The sequence below is a fragment of the Miniopterus schreibersii genome (genome assembly GCF_964146895.1).
Source record: "Miniopterus schreibersii genome assembly, chromosome: X".
In the NCBI taxonomy this organism is placed as follows: domain Eukaryota; kingdom Metazoa; phylum Chordata; class Mammalia; order Chiroptera; family Miniopteridae; genus Miniopterus; species Miniopterus schreibersii.
In genome coordinates, this window is record NC_138104.1 from 76,192,425 (window position 1) to 76,210,751 (window position 18,327).

The 18,327-nt window shown below is 38.2% G+C and overlaps 1 protein-coding gene and 1 pseudogene across 4 annotated transcripts in view; one reads left to right on the plus strand and one right to left on the minus strand.

The window, feature by feature from the left end:
* Positions 1-3,988: 3,988 nt before the first annotated feature.
* On the plus strand, positions 3,989-4,618 carry LOC308551428 (large ribosomal subunit protein uL6 pseudogene; annotated as a pseudogene). Its single transcript has one exon. The product of its transcript is annotated as a large ribosomal subunit protein uL6 pseudogene (transcript).
* Positions 4,619-7,422: 2,804 nt separating this feature from the next.
* Positions 7,423-18,327, minus strand: part of ZNF674 (zinc finger protein 674) — a 32,682-nt gene continuing 21,777 nt past the window's right edge. For all 3 annotated transcript variants that reach the window (XM_081126264.1, XM_081126265.1, XM_081126266.1), the window contains one exon: positions 7,423-10,804. In XM_081126264.1, the coding sequence (XP_080982390.1) occupies positions 9,315-10,804 (1,490 nt within the window). In that variant the 3' untranslated portion in view covers positions 7,423-9,314. The remainder of the gene's footprint in view (positions 10,805-18,327) is intronic.

Sequence of the window (18,327 nt, forward strand, 5' to 3'; positions counted from 1 at the left end):
TTGATATATATTTAATGTCATCTTCCCCCTTTATGCTGATGTACCTTTCTCTCAATATTTCTTCTTCTTCTTAAAGCATTCCTTTTAGCATTTCTTGCAATGCTGGCTTGGGGATACTGAACTCTTTTAGCCTTGCTGCATAAAGCAGTCTTGGTTACAGGTTCTTGCTTTTCTTTACTTTGAGGATTTCATGCCATTCCCTTTTGGGCTGAAGTATTTCTTTTGAGAAATCAGTTGTCAGCCTTATGGGAGCTCCTTTGTAGGTCACTGACTGTCTCTCTCTTGCAGCCATTAATATTCTCTCTTTGTCCTGAACATTTGCCATTTTAATTATGATGTGTCTTGGAGTGGGTCTCTTTGGCTCCCTCTTGTTTGGAACTGTCTGTGCTTCCTGAACTTGATGGCTTTCTCCTTCACCAGCTTAGAGAGGTTTTCTGTCATTATTTAGTCCACCAAGTTCTCTATCCATTGCTTACTTTTCTCCCCCTCTGGCACCCCTGTGATGCAAATGTTATTTCGCTTCAAGTTGTCCCAAAGTTCCCTTAGGCTGTCCTCATGCTTTTTAAGTGTTTTTTCTTTTTGCTGCTCTGATTGAGTGTTTTTTTTCTACCTTATCTTATAATTCACTTATTCTATCCTCTGCTTCATTGAGCCTGCTTTTATTTCCTTCCAGCATATTCTTGATATTTCATATAGTATTCTTCATTTCTGCCTGGTTCTTATTTATCATACCTAGTTCTTTTTTCCTGCCTTCATTAAGTTCTTGGACCTTTCCATTAAGTGTCTTGTGGTTCTCATTAATTTCCTTGAGCTTCTTTATAACCATTACTCTCAACTCTATTTCTGATAATTTGCTTAACTCCATCTCACAAGGCATTTTTCTCATGATTTTTCCTTTTCTTTAGTTTGGGGGTTGTTTCTTTGTCTCCCCATTTTAGTGATTCTTAGTGTTTGTATCTGTATATTAGATATATTTGCTGTCTCCCAGTCTTGTGGGATGGGGTTTTGTAGTGTATGTCCAGTGGGACCCAGAGGTGTGTTTTCCTTACACTTCTGAGCTATCTGTTGTAGGTGTGTCCCTTTTGTGGGTGTCCCTTTTATGGGTTCTTTGGGCTCTCCTGTTGTGATTATGTCTAGATTGTTGTTAACCCATTCTTGGGAAGACTCTCCTCTCAGATTGGCTAACTGTGAGGCTCAGCCCCTACCATGTCATATGAGCTGTTGTACAGGTGCTGACAGGGCAAAGAAAACACAACCAAACTGCCAGGAAACAAACAGGAACTTACAAAATACCCTGACAATAACAGTGAAAACATCCCAAGAGAAACTAGAATTAGAAGAGTAAAGCAAGAACATAAATGCTAAAGCAAAGAAAGAGAGAGAGAGAGAGAATATTATAGCTAATAGTAAAAATAATAACAATAATATAAAATAAGATAGAAAGTAAAAAAATAGAGAAGCTACTGGGAGACAAGAGGGGTAGAGAAAAGATTCTGAAAGGAAAGAAGGGCAAGGAAAATAATAAGTGTAGAGAGTAAGAATAGGAAAATGTTTGAAAAATAAAAATAAAATAAAATAAAATAAAGAGAAATACAAACAAACAAACAAAAAGACAGGAGGACAGAGAATAAAAGGGGAGAAAAAGAAAAGAAAAAAGAAAGTTATGCCAATGGAACAAGAAGAGAGAGAGGTAAAGCAAGGTCAGGGAAGGAGGCCATTAAGAGATATGGGGAAAACAATAGAGGAAAGCAATAAACTTATTGGTTATAATGATAATATCTCAGCAATAAAGCAGAGAATGTCAAGAAGCTCTTGATAATAAAACAAAAAGAAAACAAAACACAACAAAGGAAAAAACACACAAGCAAAACAAGACAAAACAAATTTTAAAAGAATTAAAAAGTTAAAAACAATATAAAAACTTAAAAAGAATTTTTCTTTTTTCCCCTCTTTTTTCTAAAAAAAAAAAAAAGTCAATCAAGTGAGTTTCGTCTGAGCAGCTTATGTTGTCTGAAGCTCACTGTTTTGTATGCTGATTTCGGGTCTCCTGGGAGATACTTGTCAACCAATGTCAGGAGCTGTCTAGGTTTGGCTCTGGTGTTCGTAGGTAGTTGGCTGGTTTGAGGCTCTCTGTGGACCACCTCTTCTTGTCAGCTATTTTGCCTCCCCCTTTTGGTTGCCTGGTCTTCCTCCTGAGTCTTCTGAAGGTAGTCTTTAGGGTGCATGCCGGCTAGTGTAGCTCAGGATATTGCTTCCCTTACTTAGAGTCTTTGCTGTCAGACACTTACTGTGGGGTAGTTAGTCTCTGCTTCAAAGTCAACTCCTCAGTCTCTACCATATCCTTCAATTTTAGTTCCCCATACAATGGCCCTCTGGCCCCCTTATCTTTGGAAACTACACCCTGCGGGACAGCCATTCTCGGGGTGAGCACCTGGCATAAAAACTCCTGCCCTGGGTGCCACCACTCAGCACGTTGTTTCACTGGGAAGGCACAGTCCCCTCCTCATAGGCACACTGTTCCCCTGGCTCCTTCAGCCCAGCATGCATGGGCTCTCCTTCCCTTCTCCTCCACTCTGGGTTTAAGATCACAGCTTTTGGATGCTGGTCCACATTCCCAAGGGGAGGGAGCTTTGCAACCTCTAACTCTCAGGCCTCACAGCCCAGCACTGGCTTCAGGCGGGACTCCCCCTTTCTATGCCCCTCCTTACCAGACTCTATGATGTTTCTTCAGTGCTCCTTACTTGAAATAGGTCCAACCAGGTATATTTCCTTTGTTTTTCCAAGCTGGCTACTCAGTATTTTATCTGTAAATCCAGTCCATGGCTGGAAGCAAAGGCAATCTGCTTCTTGTCAGAGTGCCATCATCTTCCCCTCCCCAAGAGTGTCTTTATTTGTCTTGGAACCTTGGGTCAGAAGGATAGTAACACAATGATTTTGGGTGGTGGCTTTGGGTCATGCAGTATCAGCTTGAACTCCTGAAGGCCTGAAGACTGTGATCTGCCATGTGGACAGTCACCCACACTTATGTCATGGAATCCCAGTATAACTTTGGAAACCAAGGCTCAGGTGAGTTTCCCTAGCTGGAAATATTCTGTGCATATTGACACACATCAGTGCCAGGAAAGTAATGCTGTCCATGACTACACAGGGAGAGAAACCTGGAAGCTCCATGTTTGGTTCTTTCCAGGATTCTGTCCTATGTATCTCTTTTCTTGGCTGACTTTTATCTGAATCCTTTAGCTATAATAAACCATAATCGTAAGTATAATGTGAATCTTTCTAATTATTGAACGTAGGTGTTCAATGACCTTGGTTGGGGACTCCTGAATTTGCAATTGGTATCAGAAGTGAGGGTCATCTCATGGAGACTGTCCTCCAACCTTTATACTAATATAATATAAATCTTATAAAAACTCTTTCAGAAAATGAGGAAATAATTCCCAATGAATTGTTCAAACCAGAATTACCCCGACATTAGACTAAGAAATTACAGACAAAGAAATTACAGGGAAAGAAAGTACAGACTAATAACCCTCATGAATATTGATGTAAAAACTCTTAGCAAAATATTAACAAACGGAATCCAATAACATTTGAAAATGAATGCAAGGTTGAGTTAACATTCAGAATTCAGAGTATAGGAAAAACATATGACCAGATTAATATAAAATCCTGATTAAAAAAACACCAAAAACCTTTTCATAAGCTAGGAATAGAAAGGAACTTCCTCAATTTGTTAAAAGATATCTACAAAAGGCTACAGCCAATATTGTATTAAGTGGTAAAAGTCTAAACATTTTCCCTGAAGCTCATTAATTCTTTCTTTGGCTATATTGAGTCTGCTGTTGAGCCTGGCGTCCCTAGGAGTAAGATTCATGGGCAGCTGATAGGGGTGCTGTTTTGCTATTACAATCAGAAAAGAAAAGAATCAAAAAGCAGGAGCCTGAGGGAAATTGTTTCATTAAAAAGTGAGGGTCCTGCTCTTTGCCATGTCTTCTGTGAGGATGAAGACCGTTCTAAGCAATCAGACTGTGGATATCCCAGAAAATGTGGACATCACTTTGAAGGATCGCACAGTTATTGTGAAGGGCCCCAGAGGCACCCTGCAGAGAGACTTCAATCACATCTATGTAGAACTCATAGAAGTTCTACATAGTTTTCTTTTTGGAAAGAAAAAGAAGAGGCTTGGGGTTGTTGACAAATGGTAGTGAAATAGAAAGGAACTGGCCATGGTTCACACTATCTGCAGTCATGTACAAAACATGTTCAAGGATGTTATACTGGGCTTACTTTACAAGATGAGGTCTGTGTACGCTCACTTCCCCATCAATGTTGTTTTCAGGAGAATGGTTCTCTTGTTGAAACCAGAAATTTCTTGGATGAAAAATACATCCTCAGGGTTTGGGAGGTCGGGCATTGCTTGTTCAGTATCTCCAGCCCAGAAAGATGAGTTGATTCTTGAAGGAAATCACATTGAACTTGTATCAAATTCAGCTTCTTTGATTCAGCAAGTCAAACCAGTTAAAAACAAGTATATCAGAACATTTTTGGATGGTATCTACGTTTCTGAAAAAGGAACAGTTCAGCAGGCAGATGAATAAGATCTAAGTTGTCCAGCTATAGAAACAGCAAGAAGCCAAATGATTCCTCAGGCTTATTTGCAATATTTTAAAGATGCAATAAAAGCCATGTATTGATCTTTGGGGGAAAAGTGAGGGTCCCTTGCTCAGTTTCCTGACTTGAGTCAAATTTCAGATCTGGATCCAATTGTCTGGAGATGCCCATGTCTCTCAGAGGAATGACCCTACAACGTTGTAGCAAACATAGGTCCCTCCCCAAAGGAACCTATGGACATTTATTTGAGTTACTATCCACTGGGGAAAGGAGACCACCCAGATATCTTAGGACTATTGTACACAAATTTCTGAGTTGAAATGAAGTCCCAGACACTCAAAGCATCACCATGGCCATCCTGTTGGAAGGGAGCTTACTGGGTCCAAGTTATAAGTGCAGTTCTGGCTTAAATCTGAGTCACAGTGGCCCAATGCATCTATAGACTTACCCAGTGGTCATTTCCTCAATCTCCAAGTGTATAACTGGAATTCACATACTTAGCAGTTGTACTAATCTACACATTGGCCTGTGTGGTTAGAGCTTTCATAGTGGGGAACACCAAATTGAAACCTCTGCCTCCTGTCTCCTCCATCAACCAAGATGTTAAATTGAAAACAATATTGCACCCTAGGTGATGATGGAGTTAGTGCCACCATTAAGGACTTAAAGGATGCAAGGTATAAGAGGTGGTGGTCCTCATTATATTTCTGTTTAATTCCTCCTTCTGGCCACTGCAGAAACCAGCTGGATCCTGGAGAGTGAGTTTAAACTACCACAAGCTCAACCACACAAAGTTTAACTTCACATGAGAGAAATACAGCACATCATGGGCCTCTTTGGGATCTAGAGGTAACATATTCCACACCTAGAAATATTTATCTGTCTCATATACAGGGTAACACAGGAGCCTACAAGCTTTGAATGGGGGCAGGAAAGGCTCTGCAACAATACCAGGCTATTCTGTGAGAAGGCTTGTTGCTTGAACCATGTGATCTGGCTGATCTATGGCGTCCAAGGTGTCAGTGGTGGGAAAAGATACAGTGTGAGAATCAGGTCTCTGGGATTTGAGAATAAAGCCATGGAATCTGAGACAGAGAATTATACTACTTTTGAAAAATCACGTTTGGTGAGTCACTCTGTTAGGCACCATAAACCTCATTTTGACATGCCATTACAGTACATTTACTGAATAGCTCACAAAACTGCCAATTGTCAGTGTGCCCCAGGAAAAAATACACTTTGAAATAAGTCTGGTTTACCATACACACTGTGTATTGGGCCATATGACCTAGCATATCATATGGTGCTTGAAGTGTCTATGACAGACAGAAATGAGTATGGAGCTTTTGAAAGGTCCCTGTCTGTGGGTCACAGTATATTCCATGAGGAGCGTAGCAATACCACCTTCTGCAGATAATAATTTTTTGGAGAAAGTTTCTAGATTGCTATTGACCCTAATTGAGGGTCCTCCCTTTGCCCTGAGTCCTCCCCCTAAAAGTTAATAACTATCCTGAATTTTAATACCAGAGAGGAGAATTCCATAGATTAGATGGTATATTTGTGACCTTGGAAAAATAAACTAGAAAAAAAAGGGGCAATTTGAAACTCCAGGAAAATAAAATTCTAAGTGAAAAACTAAATAATTATTGGAAATAATTTGCTTTCTTATAAACTTCCTTATTTTATAAATTTTCTTGTTCATATTGTTTGGTTATTTTAAAGACCATGACTTTTAACTTCTATGTCTGAATTACCAGTGGGTCTGCTTCTACCGTCCACTTTTTACTTAGTTTTATTCTGGGTGTGCCTGGTAATTTTTGATTGAATACCACTGTGCATGAAAAGTTGAAGAGGCTATAGATGACTTGTAGTTTCTGACAGGCAACTATAGTAGGAGCAAATTACTTTAACTCAGTTAGCTCATGAGCTAATTCAAAGTAGGGTATCAATCTTTTAAAGATTTACTTCCACCCATTCTTAGGTAAAGTTCTTCAGAGGATCCAATTGAAAGTTTGCAGTATTTACAAGGGCCTATCATCACTGGTGGGATCTGAGCTTAAGTTTGATCTACTTGGCACATAATTCTGCTGAAAGCTCTTAATACTTCAGGCACTAGGCTGCTGTGCATCTCTGAATCTGTCTCATGCCATTTACCAATCAGCGAGCTCATTGTGGAAAAAGGTAGCTCAATCTATTGGGCTTATTTCTCTTCACTTCTCGTTTCCACAGTATTGCCACTCAAGTCCCACTGTCTTAGCTCACGGTTCCCTTGGGTCCTAAAAGCCAACTTCAGTTCTTTGCCACATGGGTTTTCTCAACATGGTTTTCATCAGGACAGCAAGAAAAATTTCTCTCCAGTCTGCTATGTTAGAGTCACAGAATGTAACAAAGTCATTGGAATTCCATTACCTTTGCCATAATCTATTGGCTAGGAACCTCAGTTCTGCCCACACTCAAAGGAAGAGGATTATATAAGGCAGAAATCATTGGGGTCACCTTGGTTGTGCCTGACACAACTGCTGACAACAAGACAAGGAGAAGAGGGGAATATGAGCATTTAAAAATATCACAGTGAATGAGCTTTTTATTTGGTGTCAGAAGTCAGTTTTATCTCCTTATGTTGTGGTACTTTTGACAGTTCACTACATCCCTCCTCACTTGTAAAATTTGTTAGCTGATAATTTATATCACAGGATTTGGTGGTTACAAACTGAAGAACTATGGAGATACTTTTATTTTTATCAAGAAAATAACATTCCAGATACTAAAATCACAGGAAACCTATTCTCAAGATGCAAAGTACATACTCAAAACCTTACACTCAGACAATCACATGGAAAATGAATAGGCAATATATATATATATGAAAATAAGGTCATTTTTAAGAGAATGATGTCATATATGAAAGACAAAACTGAACGGGAAAATAAATGGAAAACAGAATTAAGTATACACAAGATTAAACAATTTATTTTATTAGTTTCTGGAGACTACATTTAAAAATCATTAACAATCCTAACATCCAAGTGATAATTTGCTTAATAATTTGGTGTATTTCCTTCCTAGTTTTTTGTTTTCTGTGTCTACCTACACCCCCCTACACACAGCCCTACAAATGATGTAAATATAATACAAATATATGTTTACTTATATATGTGCATATAATTTTACTCATCATAAAACTGCTATATTTCTACCACCCAGAATCACTGATATAAATGGTGAATATCTATCCTCTATGTATTTCTTCACAACGCAGATCATGTAGTATATTGCTTTATAATGTTTTTTTTACTTAACAGATTACCATGAACTTTTCCCCCAAAAAACAATAATTTGTAATTGGTGCATATTATCCCATCTTTTTATATAGTTTTAATCAATTGCTTATTATTGGGTATTAAATTTTTTATTTTATTTTTTTGTTATTTTAAATAATATTGCTGTGATGGGAGATACACTGAAAATTAAAAATCTTTTATTGCCATATAAAATGAAGCATAAAATGTAACCACAGCCCGGCCGGGCGTGGCTCAGCGGTCGAGCGTCAACCTAGGATCCAGCGATCGGGGTTCTATTCCCGGTCAGGGCACATGCCCGGGTTGCGGGCTCAATCAATGATTCTCTCATCATTGATGTTTCTATCTCTCTCTCTCCCTCTCCTTTCCTTTCTCTGAAATCAATAAAGATATATTAAAAAAAAATGTAACCACAAAATGATTATCCTTTCTTAAAAGACAAAATATGTTGTAAGCACTGTTCCTAAGCAAGTTGTGTTGAAGCTTACTATATGTATTTTCTGTAACGGGTTTGCAATTCTGCACTGAAGATGTTGATAAATATGTGGAAGATCTCCTTTTTGAACTCCTTTCTTGGCTCATGCTGACTCATCTTTTCTCACTCTAAGAAATAAACTGGGAGTTTGCCTTAGCTAAGATTAATATTTTATCCTTTATTATACTATTTTTTTAAAATCCTCACCAGAGGATATTTTTTCCCCATTGCTTCTCAGAGAGATTGGAAGGGAGGAAGTGGGGATAGAGAGAGATTGATGTGAGAGACACATCGATTGGTTGTCTCCCATGCACACACCAACTGGGGCCAGGGACTGAGTTGCAACCAACATATGTACCTTTGACCAGAATCAAACTCGAGACCCTTCAGTCCACGGGCCAACACTATAACTACTGAGCCAAACTGGCTAGGGCTATTATACTGTTCTTTCAGAAATGTCATACTCTATTCCACAATGAATATATCTTAGTGTTATTAATGAGTGCTTGTTTGCAACCTCTGTACCATTTCCACAAAATATTTGGTATAGAATATGAACATATTTCTCTCATAATTTCTAACAGTTTTATAAACTAATTAAATTTTTAGTTTTTCCTCAGCATAAATACTCTGATAAGCAATGCCATTCAAATTCTCTCTAAAGGCTTTCCCACACCAAAACACTCACAGTTTTGCCACTTTTGAATTCTTTGATATGCAATTTGCCACGCATGCATAAGAATTCTGGGTGAAAAATTGATCACATTTATTATATGTTTCTGCAATTACACTTTTGTACTTTTTATTAAGTTAAATGAAATTAAGTAATATATGTAGAATTTCTGACCTTTAAGTGTTAATTTCCCAGATGAATTGTTATATAATGAGGTATAACTACTAGTGACGATACCCCACTCTGAAGTATATTATGAAGTTTTATCTCCTGAATGACTTCTCTGATGTTTAATGAGAGTTGACTTCCCACTGAAGGCTTTACCACATTCTTTGCATTCATAGGGTTTCTCTCCTGTATGAGTTCTATGATGTACAATGAGAGTTGATTTCACACTGAAGGCTTTCCCACATTCACTACATTCATAGGGTTTTTCCCCTGTATGAATTCTCTGATGTTTAATGAGAGTTGACTTCCTACTGAAGGCTTTCTTACAGTCACTACATTCATAGGGCCTCTCTCCTGTATGAATTCTCTGATGTTTAATCAGTGGTGACTTCTCACTGAAGGCTTTCCCACATTCAGTGCATTTATAAGGTTTTTCTCCTGTATGAGTTCTCTGATGTACAATAAGGGTTGATTTCTCACCAAAGGCTTTCCCACATCTTCTGCATTCATAAGGTTTCTCTCCCGTATGAGTTCTATGATGGACAGAGAGGTGTGATTTTCCACTGAAAGTCTTCCCACATATGCTACATTCATAGGGTTTTTCTCCTGTGTGAATTCTCTGATGAACAGAGAGGTGTGACTTTCCCCTGAAGCTTTTTCCACATTGGCTGCACTCATAAGGTTTCTCTTTTGTATGCATTCTCTGATGTTTAATGGGGGTGGGCTTCTCATGAAAGGCTTTCCCATGTTTACTGCACTCAAGTTTCTCACCTATATGAGTCCTTTGTTGCATAAGGCTGGATTTACCGCATTTGATACCTTCATAAAATGCTTGTCTAATGTGTGTTTTTTCATGTCTAATAAGGTGATAGGAACTCTTAAAAGCTTTTGTACATTCACCACATGCAAATGGTTTCTCTCCTGTATGAGTTCGCTGATGTTTAATCAGGGTTGACTTCTGGATAAAGGTTTTTCCACATTCATTGCATTCATAGGGCTTCTCCCCTGTATGAGTTCTCTGGTGTGCGATGAGGGTTGACTTCTGGCTGAAGGCTTTTGCACATTCACAGCATTCATAAGGTTTCTCTCCAGTGTGAGTTCTCTGATGTACAACAAGGTTTGCTTTCTGGATAAATGCTTTTCCACAGTCAGAACATTCATAGGGTTTCTCCCCAGTTTGAATTCTCTGACTTTTAAGAGTTTGCTTATGGTTGAGGGCTTTTCCATGTTGATTAGGTTCAAAGAACTTCTCTCCAGGTTGAGCTTCATCAAGATCAGGCTGGAAGCATACTTTCCAATATCCCTGACATTCATCATTTTTCTTTCTTACATAGCTTCTATTTTGACTAAGAAAGTTTAAATTATGTTTTGAACATCTTTCCCATGAATAATGTTTAAGGAGTCTTTGTCTTATAGAAACAAGGTCTGTGCTAGGATAAATAATTTTTCTGCATGTTCTTATTTCTTGGTCACTTTCATCTTTCAGTGTTTCCTGGTGTATAAATGTAGCTTGCCACAGAGATTTATCTTGGCTTTCCTTGTGGTTGTCTTTCTGGTCATCAACTTGCAAGAATTCTAGAAAAAAATGCAATGAATAATCAAACTTGTAAATGCTTCTACTATACTGTTCTGAGATAAAATTAATTCACAAACATCCTGCTGAGAAATCGTATCAATAGGCTTGAGCTGATGTGGATATACCCTCCCTATGCTTCTCCACCCCTCCTCACCACAGTCATGCTCAAAATCAAGAAAATAAATTCATTACATGTGAAAAGTGAAGTGGGAATTTAAAGTGGTAGGATGAAAAGAAACTGAAACTTGAGAATTTGCAGGGGAATCTAGACCACAGGGCACAAATGTTCAGGAATGTAATTTGTGCTTACAGCTGGAATCACAAGGGGTTTCCATGCTTGTTTAACAGCCACTAGAAAGACTCTCTACTGGTCAAGGAAATTTGAAATAGGGACATTATATATAAGAAATTAAAAACCTAGTTCTGTAACCCAATCCAAATGATTATCAGTGTAGTATAGAAACAACAAGTTGAAAAATTAACCTAAAAATTGGTCCTGTTATTAGCAGATTCCTAGCAGTGGGAAACTTTTCAAAAGGTATAGTATTCTTATGTTTTTATAGCATAGGGCTCACAAAACATCTATGGAAAACCAATTCTCACTGAAGAGCTCACAGTAAGCAATTAAAACCTCACAAAGAAATGAAGCATCATAAGAGAATCAACAGATACATTTGAAGATATTTCCACATTCCTAGAAGTGTAGAACCATATGGACTTTAAAATAAATGCATTTCAACTGTACAAAGATATCAGGTAAGAACTGGACTATGGGTGAAAAACAGGAAGTTTGGGAAACACAAAGATAAAAATAAAATATATGTGTTGTTAAAAAAAAAACTAGAAAGGTTGAATTAGTCACACATTTAATGAATTAGATGACAGAGTTTGAGAAATCACACAAAATGTAGCATAAAGAGCTAACAAAATGGAAATATGGTAAGAGAAATAGAGAAATGATAAGTTCCAACATAGGTTTAATATAAAATCCAAATGGAAGAACAGAGGAAAATGGAGAGGGACAATATGCCAATAAATAGGTTAACAGAGAAGCTTTGAGAATGCTATACTTAGATAGACCTGCTTTAAAGGTTGGCTCTTGGCTGATATCTGGGAATTTGGAGTTCAGGAACATCCCTACCATTCCTTAAGAGATAAGGCTACTCGTACAAACAATGCGATTTATGCTGAACATTTCCTTTCATTCTGGGAGTATGGCATTTTGGTATGTGCTAAGCCAAGTTTGTGTATCTGACCAGCCTCCAACAAAACCTGAGGGTGGTGAGTCTCTAATGGGCTTACTGGGCATAAACATCATACAGATTGCTGAATTTTCACTGCTAGGAGAAATGTGTCCTGTGTGACCCTTCATGGGAGAGAGCAAGCATAAGGAATCCTATACATGAATTCCTCCAGAATCTATTAGTGTCTTTCCCCCTTATGATCTAGTTGTATATGCTCACTACATCACTGTGATACCTCTTAACTAAATACAACTATATGCTGATTCCCATGAGTCCTTCTTGAGATTCTCTGAATCTGGTAATGATCTTGGGGGCCCCCAATTTAGGCAAAAAGAGCCAAAAGATTAAAGAATATTTTCAAAGTCCTGAGAGAACCTGTCATTTTAGAATTCTATCCCTAGATAAATTATTTCAAAGAAAGATGACAAATAAAGACGTTTTTGGACTAGAAAAGACAGAGAATTTGCCACAGCATGGCTAAGAATAATGCTTGGTACTTGAAATATTCAGGAGGAAAATGGCCAAAGGTGAAAAGGGAATTAAAGAAAATTCATCAAAAGTAGGAAAAAAGAGGTAAAGAAAAAGCAGGATATATAGAAAATACAAACAAGGAAGAAATACAAATATAGTAATGGCACAATAAATAAATATTAACTAAAGGCTAACCATATTAAATTGCATTTTAAAAAATCAGCTCTTTGTTTTCAAAAGACAATTAGAGCAAAATGAGAGAGAAATGTTGAAAATAAAATTATGGAAAGAGATATACCTGGCACTTAAAAACCAAAAGAAAACTGGTAAAACATTGCTTAATGTTATACAAAACAGAATGACTTTAATGTCAAAAGCAAATAAGGACAGAATATGAGCATATTATAAAGCAATTTCATTTACATAGATGCAAAACTCTTAAACATACAAGGCAAACTGATCCTATTTATGAGAGAAAAGAGGTAATACATCTAGTGATATTGAAAATGTACATTCCCTACTAGGTAATCCACTTGTAGTTATACCCTAGACAAATTCTGCAAATGTGAGCCCGGATATATGTATAAGAACAGCTACAAAGTATTAGAAATAACCAAATGCTCACCAATGTCTGAGTATTGCAGTATGGATTAATGAACCACGATACTCAGACATTGGAATACCATACAAGAGTTAAAATGAATAAACTAAACATAACGTATCAACATAGGTAAAGCTCAAAGTGCAATGCTGAATACAGAAAGTAAGTTGTAGAAAGACCCCTATTGTTTGAGAACACTAATCTGGTAAATTTACAAAAAGAATGTTATACTGATTACAGACACAAATATATGTAGTAAAAGTATAAAAACAAGGATTAGAAGAATACTCACCATATTCTTGATATTGTTTGTCCAGGGAGAGAATGAGAGGAGCAGGTGTCAAGAGGGGAAGATGGGGCTTCACTTTTATCTGTAAACCTCTCTATCTTTTATTAAAAACAAACACCACCACAGAATTAGCAATGTTAACATTTGCTAATTCTGGGAGGTAAGTACAGTGTATTTGTTACGGCTATGATTTGTATACTTTTCTGCAATTTTAAGAGAAATGCCTTAATGTAGGACTTCTGGAACAGTGGAGTGGGGACCTCAGTAAACCTTTTCCCCCCATAAAAGCAATGAAAATACTTGAAAAAATATAAAAATCCATCATTTCAAGACATTGGAAAATAACCAAAAGCATACAACAAATTAATAAGATTTACTCAAGAAGAACTAGTGAACTTCAGTAAAAACAACTAAGTCTGTGATGTTTCATTTGGTACTACTTACCTCCCTACTCCCCAGACCTCATAAAGCTCTGTGGTCCATGAGTGGTGAAAACTGGCAGCCTCACAGCAAACCAGGTGGCTGACCTGTTTTGAAGCTCTGCCAAAAGCCCATCCCCAGATTGTTGTCACTATTTGACCTAACTTGGAGCTCAGCTCCAAGAAAGAAAGAATATATGGTAACTCAAATCCATGTTAGGAAATAAATACCATCAGTAAAGGTAACATGCAGAAAAAGTGTTAACACAGCAAGCCTGGCTCTGGTGTAATCTGGCAACTAGGTTTTTGGAATGTTCACTATGTTGATAAGACTATTTTGCCTACTTGAGGTGCTGAATCCGTTCTTCTGGAAGTCTAGATGCCTGCCCATTTTAGAGGGGGATTTTATGGCCTGAGGTGTTTATATTTACTGGACTAATTTGGAATCTCCCACAGACAAAGTTAAGAGGGATTTTTAGAAAGCTTTACTGGGACTTTCCCTCTTAAAAGCATGCACAAGCCTTTCAATTCCCCCATCTTCTTCCCCTTTAGGGACCTTACCTTTTTCTTTCCCTCTCCTAATCTTCAAGGGCCCTTCTTTTGCTTCTGTAACATGTTTCAGAAGCCCAGCTGGCTCACTTCTACTATCTCTTGTAATTTGAGTTCTTGGCTCTGAACTCAAGAATAGAGGTCCAGTTTCGCCACCAACACTGCTGTTAACACCCCAGCTCATTCTCAGTCTCATGGATTCAGTGATTAATCTCAACTCCATTCTGCAGAATATTCCATCAGGATTCCAAGATGGCAGTAGGTTAAGTGGAAGCCACAATGACACTTTCCTAGACCAAACTGGAATTACAAATAAAATATAGAAAAACTATCCTGGATAATCAACTGAAGACTAATTGGAGAGCACCCTCATAACCAAAGATAAAAAGTGGAGACAGCATAGAGACTGGAAGTGCAGAGGCACAAGAGGGATGGCTGGGCTCCTACAGGCAGCAGCTGAACGTCCAGAGGGATATATCAGCTGTGGGGGTTCTCACTGAGAACTCTGGGTTCTAAACCCAAAACTGGGTTCCCCAGACCAAAGGACCAGAACTGAGAAAGGTGCCCACATAACAACTGGCTGTGAAAAGCAACAAGGTTTCTGTCTGCCAGGGAGAGATGGCTGGTAATGCAGGCACCCACTTAAAGGGCTAACACACAAAATTTTCATGTACAGCCACTCACACTGGGCTCTAGTAGAGGGACGGTAGAGTGGACTAGAGCTGCATGAGGAAAATCCAGGGGTGGTGGCTCTGGGGATAGAGCTCGGAGGGCAATCATGTGGATTCCTTTACTGAGTCATTCCCCAATACTGCAGAAGACATATTTCTCAGGCAGACTTTTACCATCCAAGCAGCTTTAGCCTGGGAGGGGAGGGGAGCAAATGCTTCACCCATTGGAAAACCTCTCACCCCACCCTGTGCAGTTGAAATCTTGCTGTGGTCTACAGCTTAAGGCTCATTAAGAGACTCATAATAACAATCAGCCTGCAGGCAAAGGTGGACCTCTGGGAGCTTTGAGTCTTTGCCTGATCTGCTTCTGGACCTGGCACTTGGAAAAGCAAAACTTGATGCACATCTTGGTCCTTTCCAAACACACCCAGCCCCAGCAGAGGGAGTCACAAGCCATGGATTGCTTAAAGTTTCAAACAGGGTATCCAAGGCCAGTACAAACAGTGTCTGGCATTGACATTGGCCTGCATCAGAGAGCTTTGAAAAAGACAGAGTCATAGCAGATCTACCTAATACATAGAAACAAACCCAAGAGGCAGCCAAAATGGGAAGACAAAAAAACACACACAAAAAAACCCCCCAAAACCCAAACAAACCCCAAATGAAAGAACAAAAGAATTCTCCAGAAGAGACAAATGAAATGGAGATAAACAATCTATCAAATATAGAGTGCAGAATACTAACTGTAAGAATGCTCAACAGCATGAAAAAAGATATGGAAAACTATGAAGGAAATTAAGAATGACATAGCAGAAATAAAGAATACATTGAAAGGGATAAACAGCAGATCAGTTTGAAGCTGAGGATCAGATCAGTGAATTAGAAGACAGGGTAGAAAAAAGCACTCAATCAGAGAACCAAAAAGAAAAAACAATTAAAAAACAGGAGAACAGTTTAAGGGAGCTGTGGGACAACATGAACCATAACAATATTCACATCATAGTAATACCAGAAGGTGAAGAAAGTAAGCAATGGATAGAGAACCCGTTTGAAGGAATAATGGCAGAAAACTTCCCTAACCTGGTGAAGGAAAAAGTCACACACGTTCAGGAGGCACAGAGAGTCCCAAGTAAGAAGAACCCAAAGAGGCCCACGCCCAGACACATTGTAATTAAAATGCCAAAAATGCAAGACAAAGAGAGACTCTTAAAGACAAGAGAAAAGCAATTTGTTACCTACAAAGGAACTCCCATAAGGCTGTCAGCTGACTTCTCATCAGAAACTCTACAGGCTAGAAGGGAGTGGACATATTGCCTGACAGCAAAACCTCTAAGGAAGGGGAGGGATACCCTGAGCTACACTAGCCCTCCTGCACCTTAAAGACTCTATACAAGACTCTGAAGTAAAACCAATCAACTACAAGGTTGCAAAACAGCTGACAAGAGGAGGTGGCCCACAGAGAGCTTCAGATTAGCCAACACCCTAAGGACACCAGAGCCAAACCCAGACAGCTCCTGACATTGGCTGATACACAAGTATATCCCAGGAGAACAGAAATCAGCATACAAAACAGAGAGGCGCAGGCAACATAAGCTGCCCAGAAGAAACTCACCTATTTGTTTTTTCAAGAAAGGGGGAAAAATTTTTTTTCCTTTTCTTTTTAAATTTTATACTTTTAAAGAATTTTGTTTTGCTTAAATTTTTTAGGGTTTTGTTTCTTGGTTTTGTTTTGTTTCTATGCTTTGCTTAGTTTTATCCTTGCTTCTATTATCAAGATTTTCTTGATTTTCTCTGCTTAATTGCTGAGACTTTATCATTATAACCAACAAGTTTACTGCTTGTCTCTATAGTTCCCCCTATATCTCTTATTAGACTCCCTCCCTGCCCTGGCTCTATCTATCTCTCTCCTCTCAATTCATTGGTATAACTTTTTTTTTTCCTTCATCTTTTCTTTCTTTCTTTTGTTTTTCTCCTTTCTGTCTTCCAGTCTTTTTGTTCAATTGTTAGTTTCTCTTATTCTCTTTACTGTATTTTTTTTTTTTAATTTTCAACTATTATCCTATTCCTATTCTCTCCTTAATTTTTTGCTGGCCCTTCTTTCAGAATCTTTTCTCTGCCTCTTTCATCTCCCAGTAACTTCTCTATTTTTTACATTTATGGTTAGTTTATTATTATTTTCTAAATTTTCATCACTATTAACAACAACATAGTTTCTATCTCTAAGGTTTACTTTTCTTTCTCTCTTTCTTTTTTTAACCTTTTTTTTTTTTAAATTTGGCTCTAGAATTTGTGTTCTCCCTTCACTCTCCCCATTCTATTTTCACTTGGGTTGGTTTCATTGAGATTGTCAAGATATTTTGTAAGATAACCATTCTTTCCTGGAAGTTTAGTTGTGTATTGTCCTGCCTTGCCAGCACCCATACAACTGCTTACACGACCAGGTTGGGGCTGAGACACACAGTTAACCAACCTGAGAGGAGAGTCCTCCCAAGAACAGGTCAACAACAATCTAGACCCAACCACAACAGGAAAGCCCAAAGAACCCACAAAAAGGACACCCACAAAAGAGACATGCTTAGAGCAAAGAGCTCAGAAGTATAAGGAAGACACACCTCTGGGCTCCACTGGACTTAAAATATAAAAGCCCTCCCCATAAGACTGGGAGAGAGAAAATATATCTAATATATAGATACACACACTAAGAGTTACCAAAATGGGGAGACAAAGAAACAACCCCCAAATTAAAGGCAAAATCTCCAGAAAAAGACTTTGATGAGATGGAGTTAAAGCAAGCTATCAGAAAGAGTTCAGATTAATGATTATAAAGATGCTCCAGGAAATTAATGAGAAAAACAAGGCACTAGATGGTAAGGTTGAGGAACTTAGTGAAAACATGAGAAAAGAGATACATAACATCAACAAATTTCAGAAAGAAATAAAGAATGCTGTATCTGATATCAAGATACACTGGAAGGAATTAAAAGCAGGCTCAGTGAAGCATAGGATAGAATAAGTGACTTAGAAGACAAGGTAGGAAAAATCACTCAATCAGAGTAGCAAAAAGAAAAAACACTTAAAAAGCATGAAGACAGCCTAAGGGAGATTTGGGACAACATGAAGCGAAATAACATTCGCATGATAGGAATACCAGAGGGGGAGGAAAGAGAGCAAGGGATAGAGAACTTAGTGGAGGAAATGATGATAGAAAACTTCCCTATGCTGGCGAGGGAGAAAGCCACACAAGTTCAAGAATCACAGAGAGTTCCAAACAAGAGGGA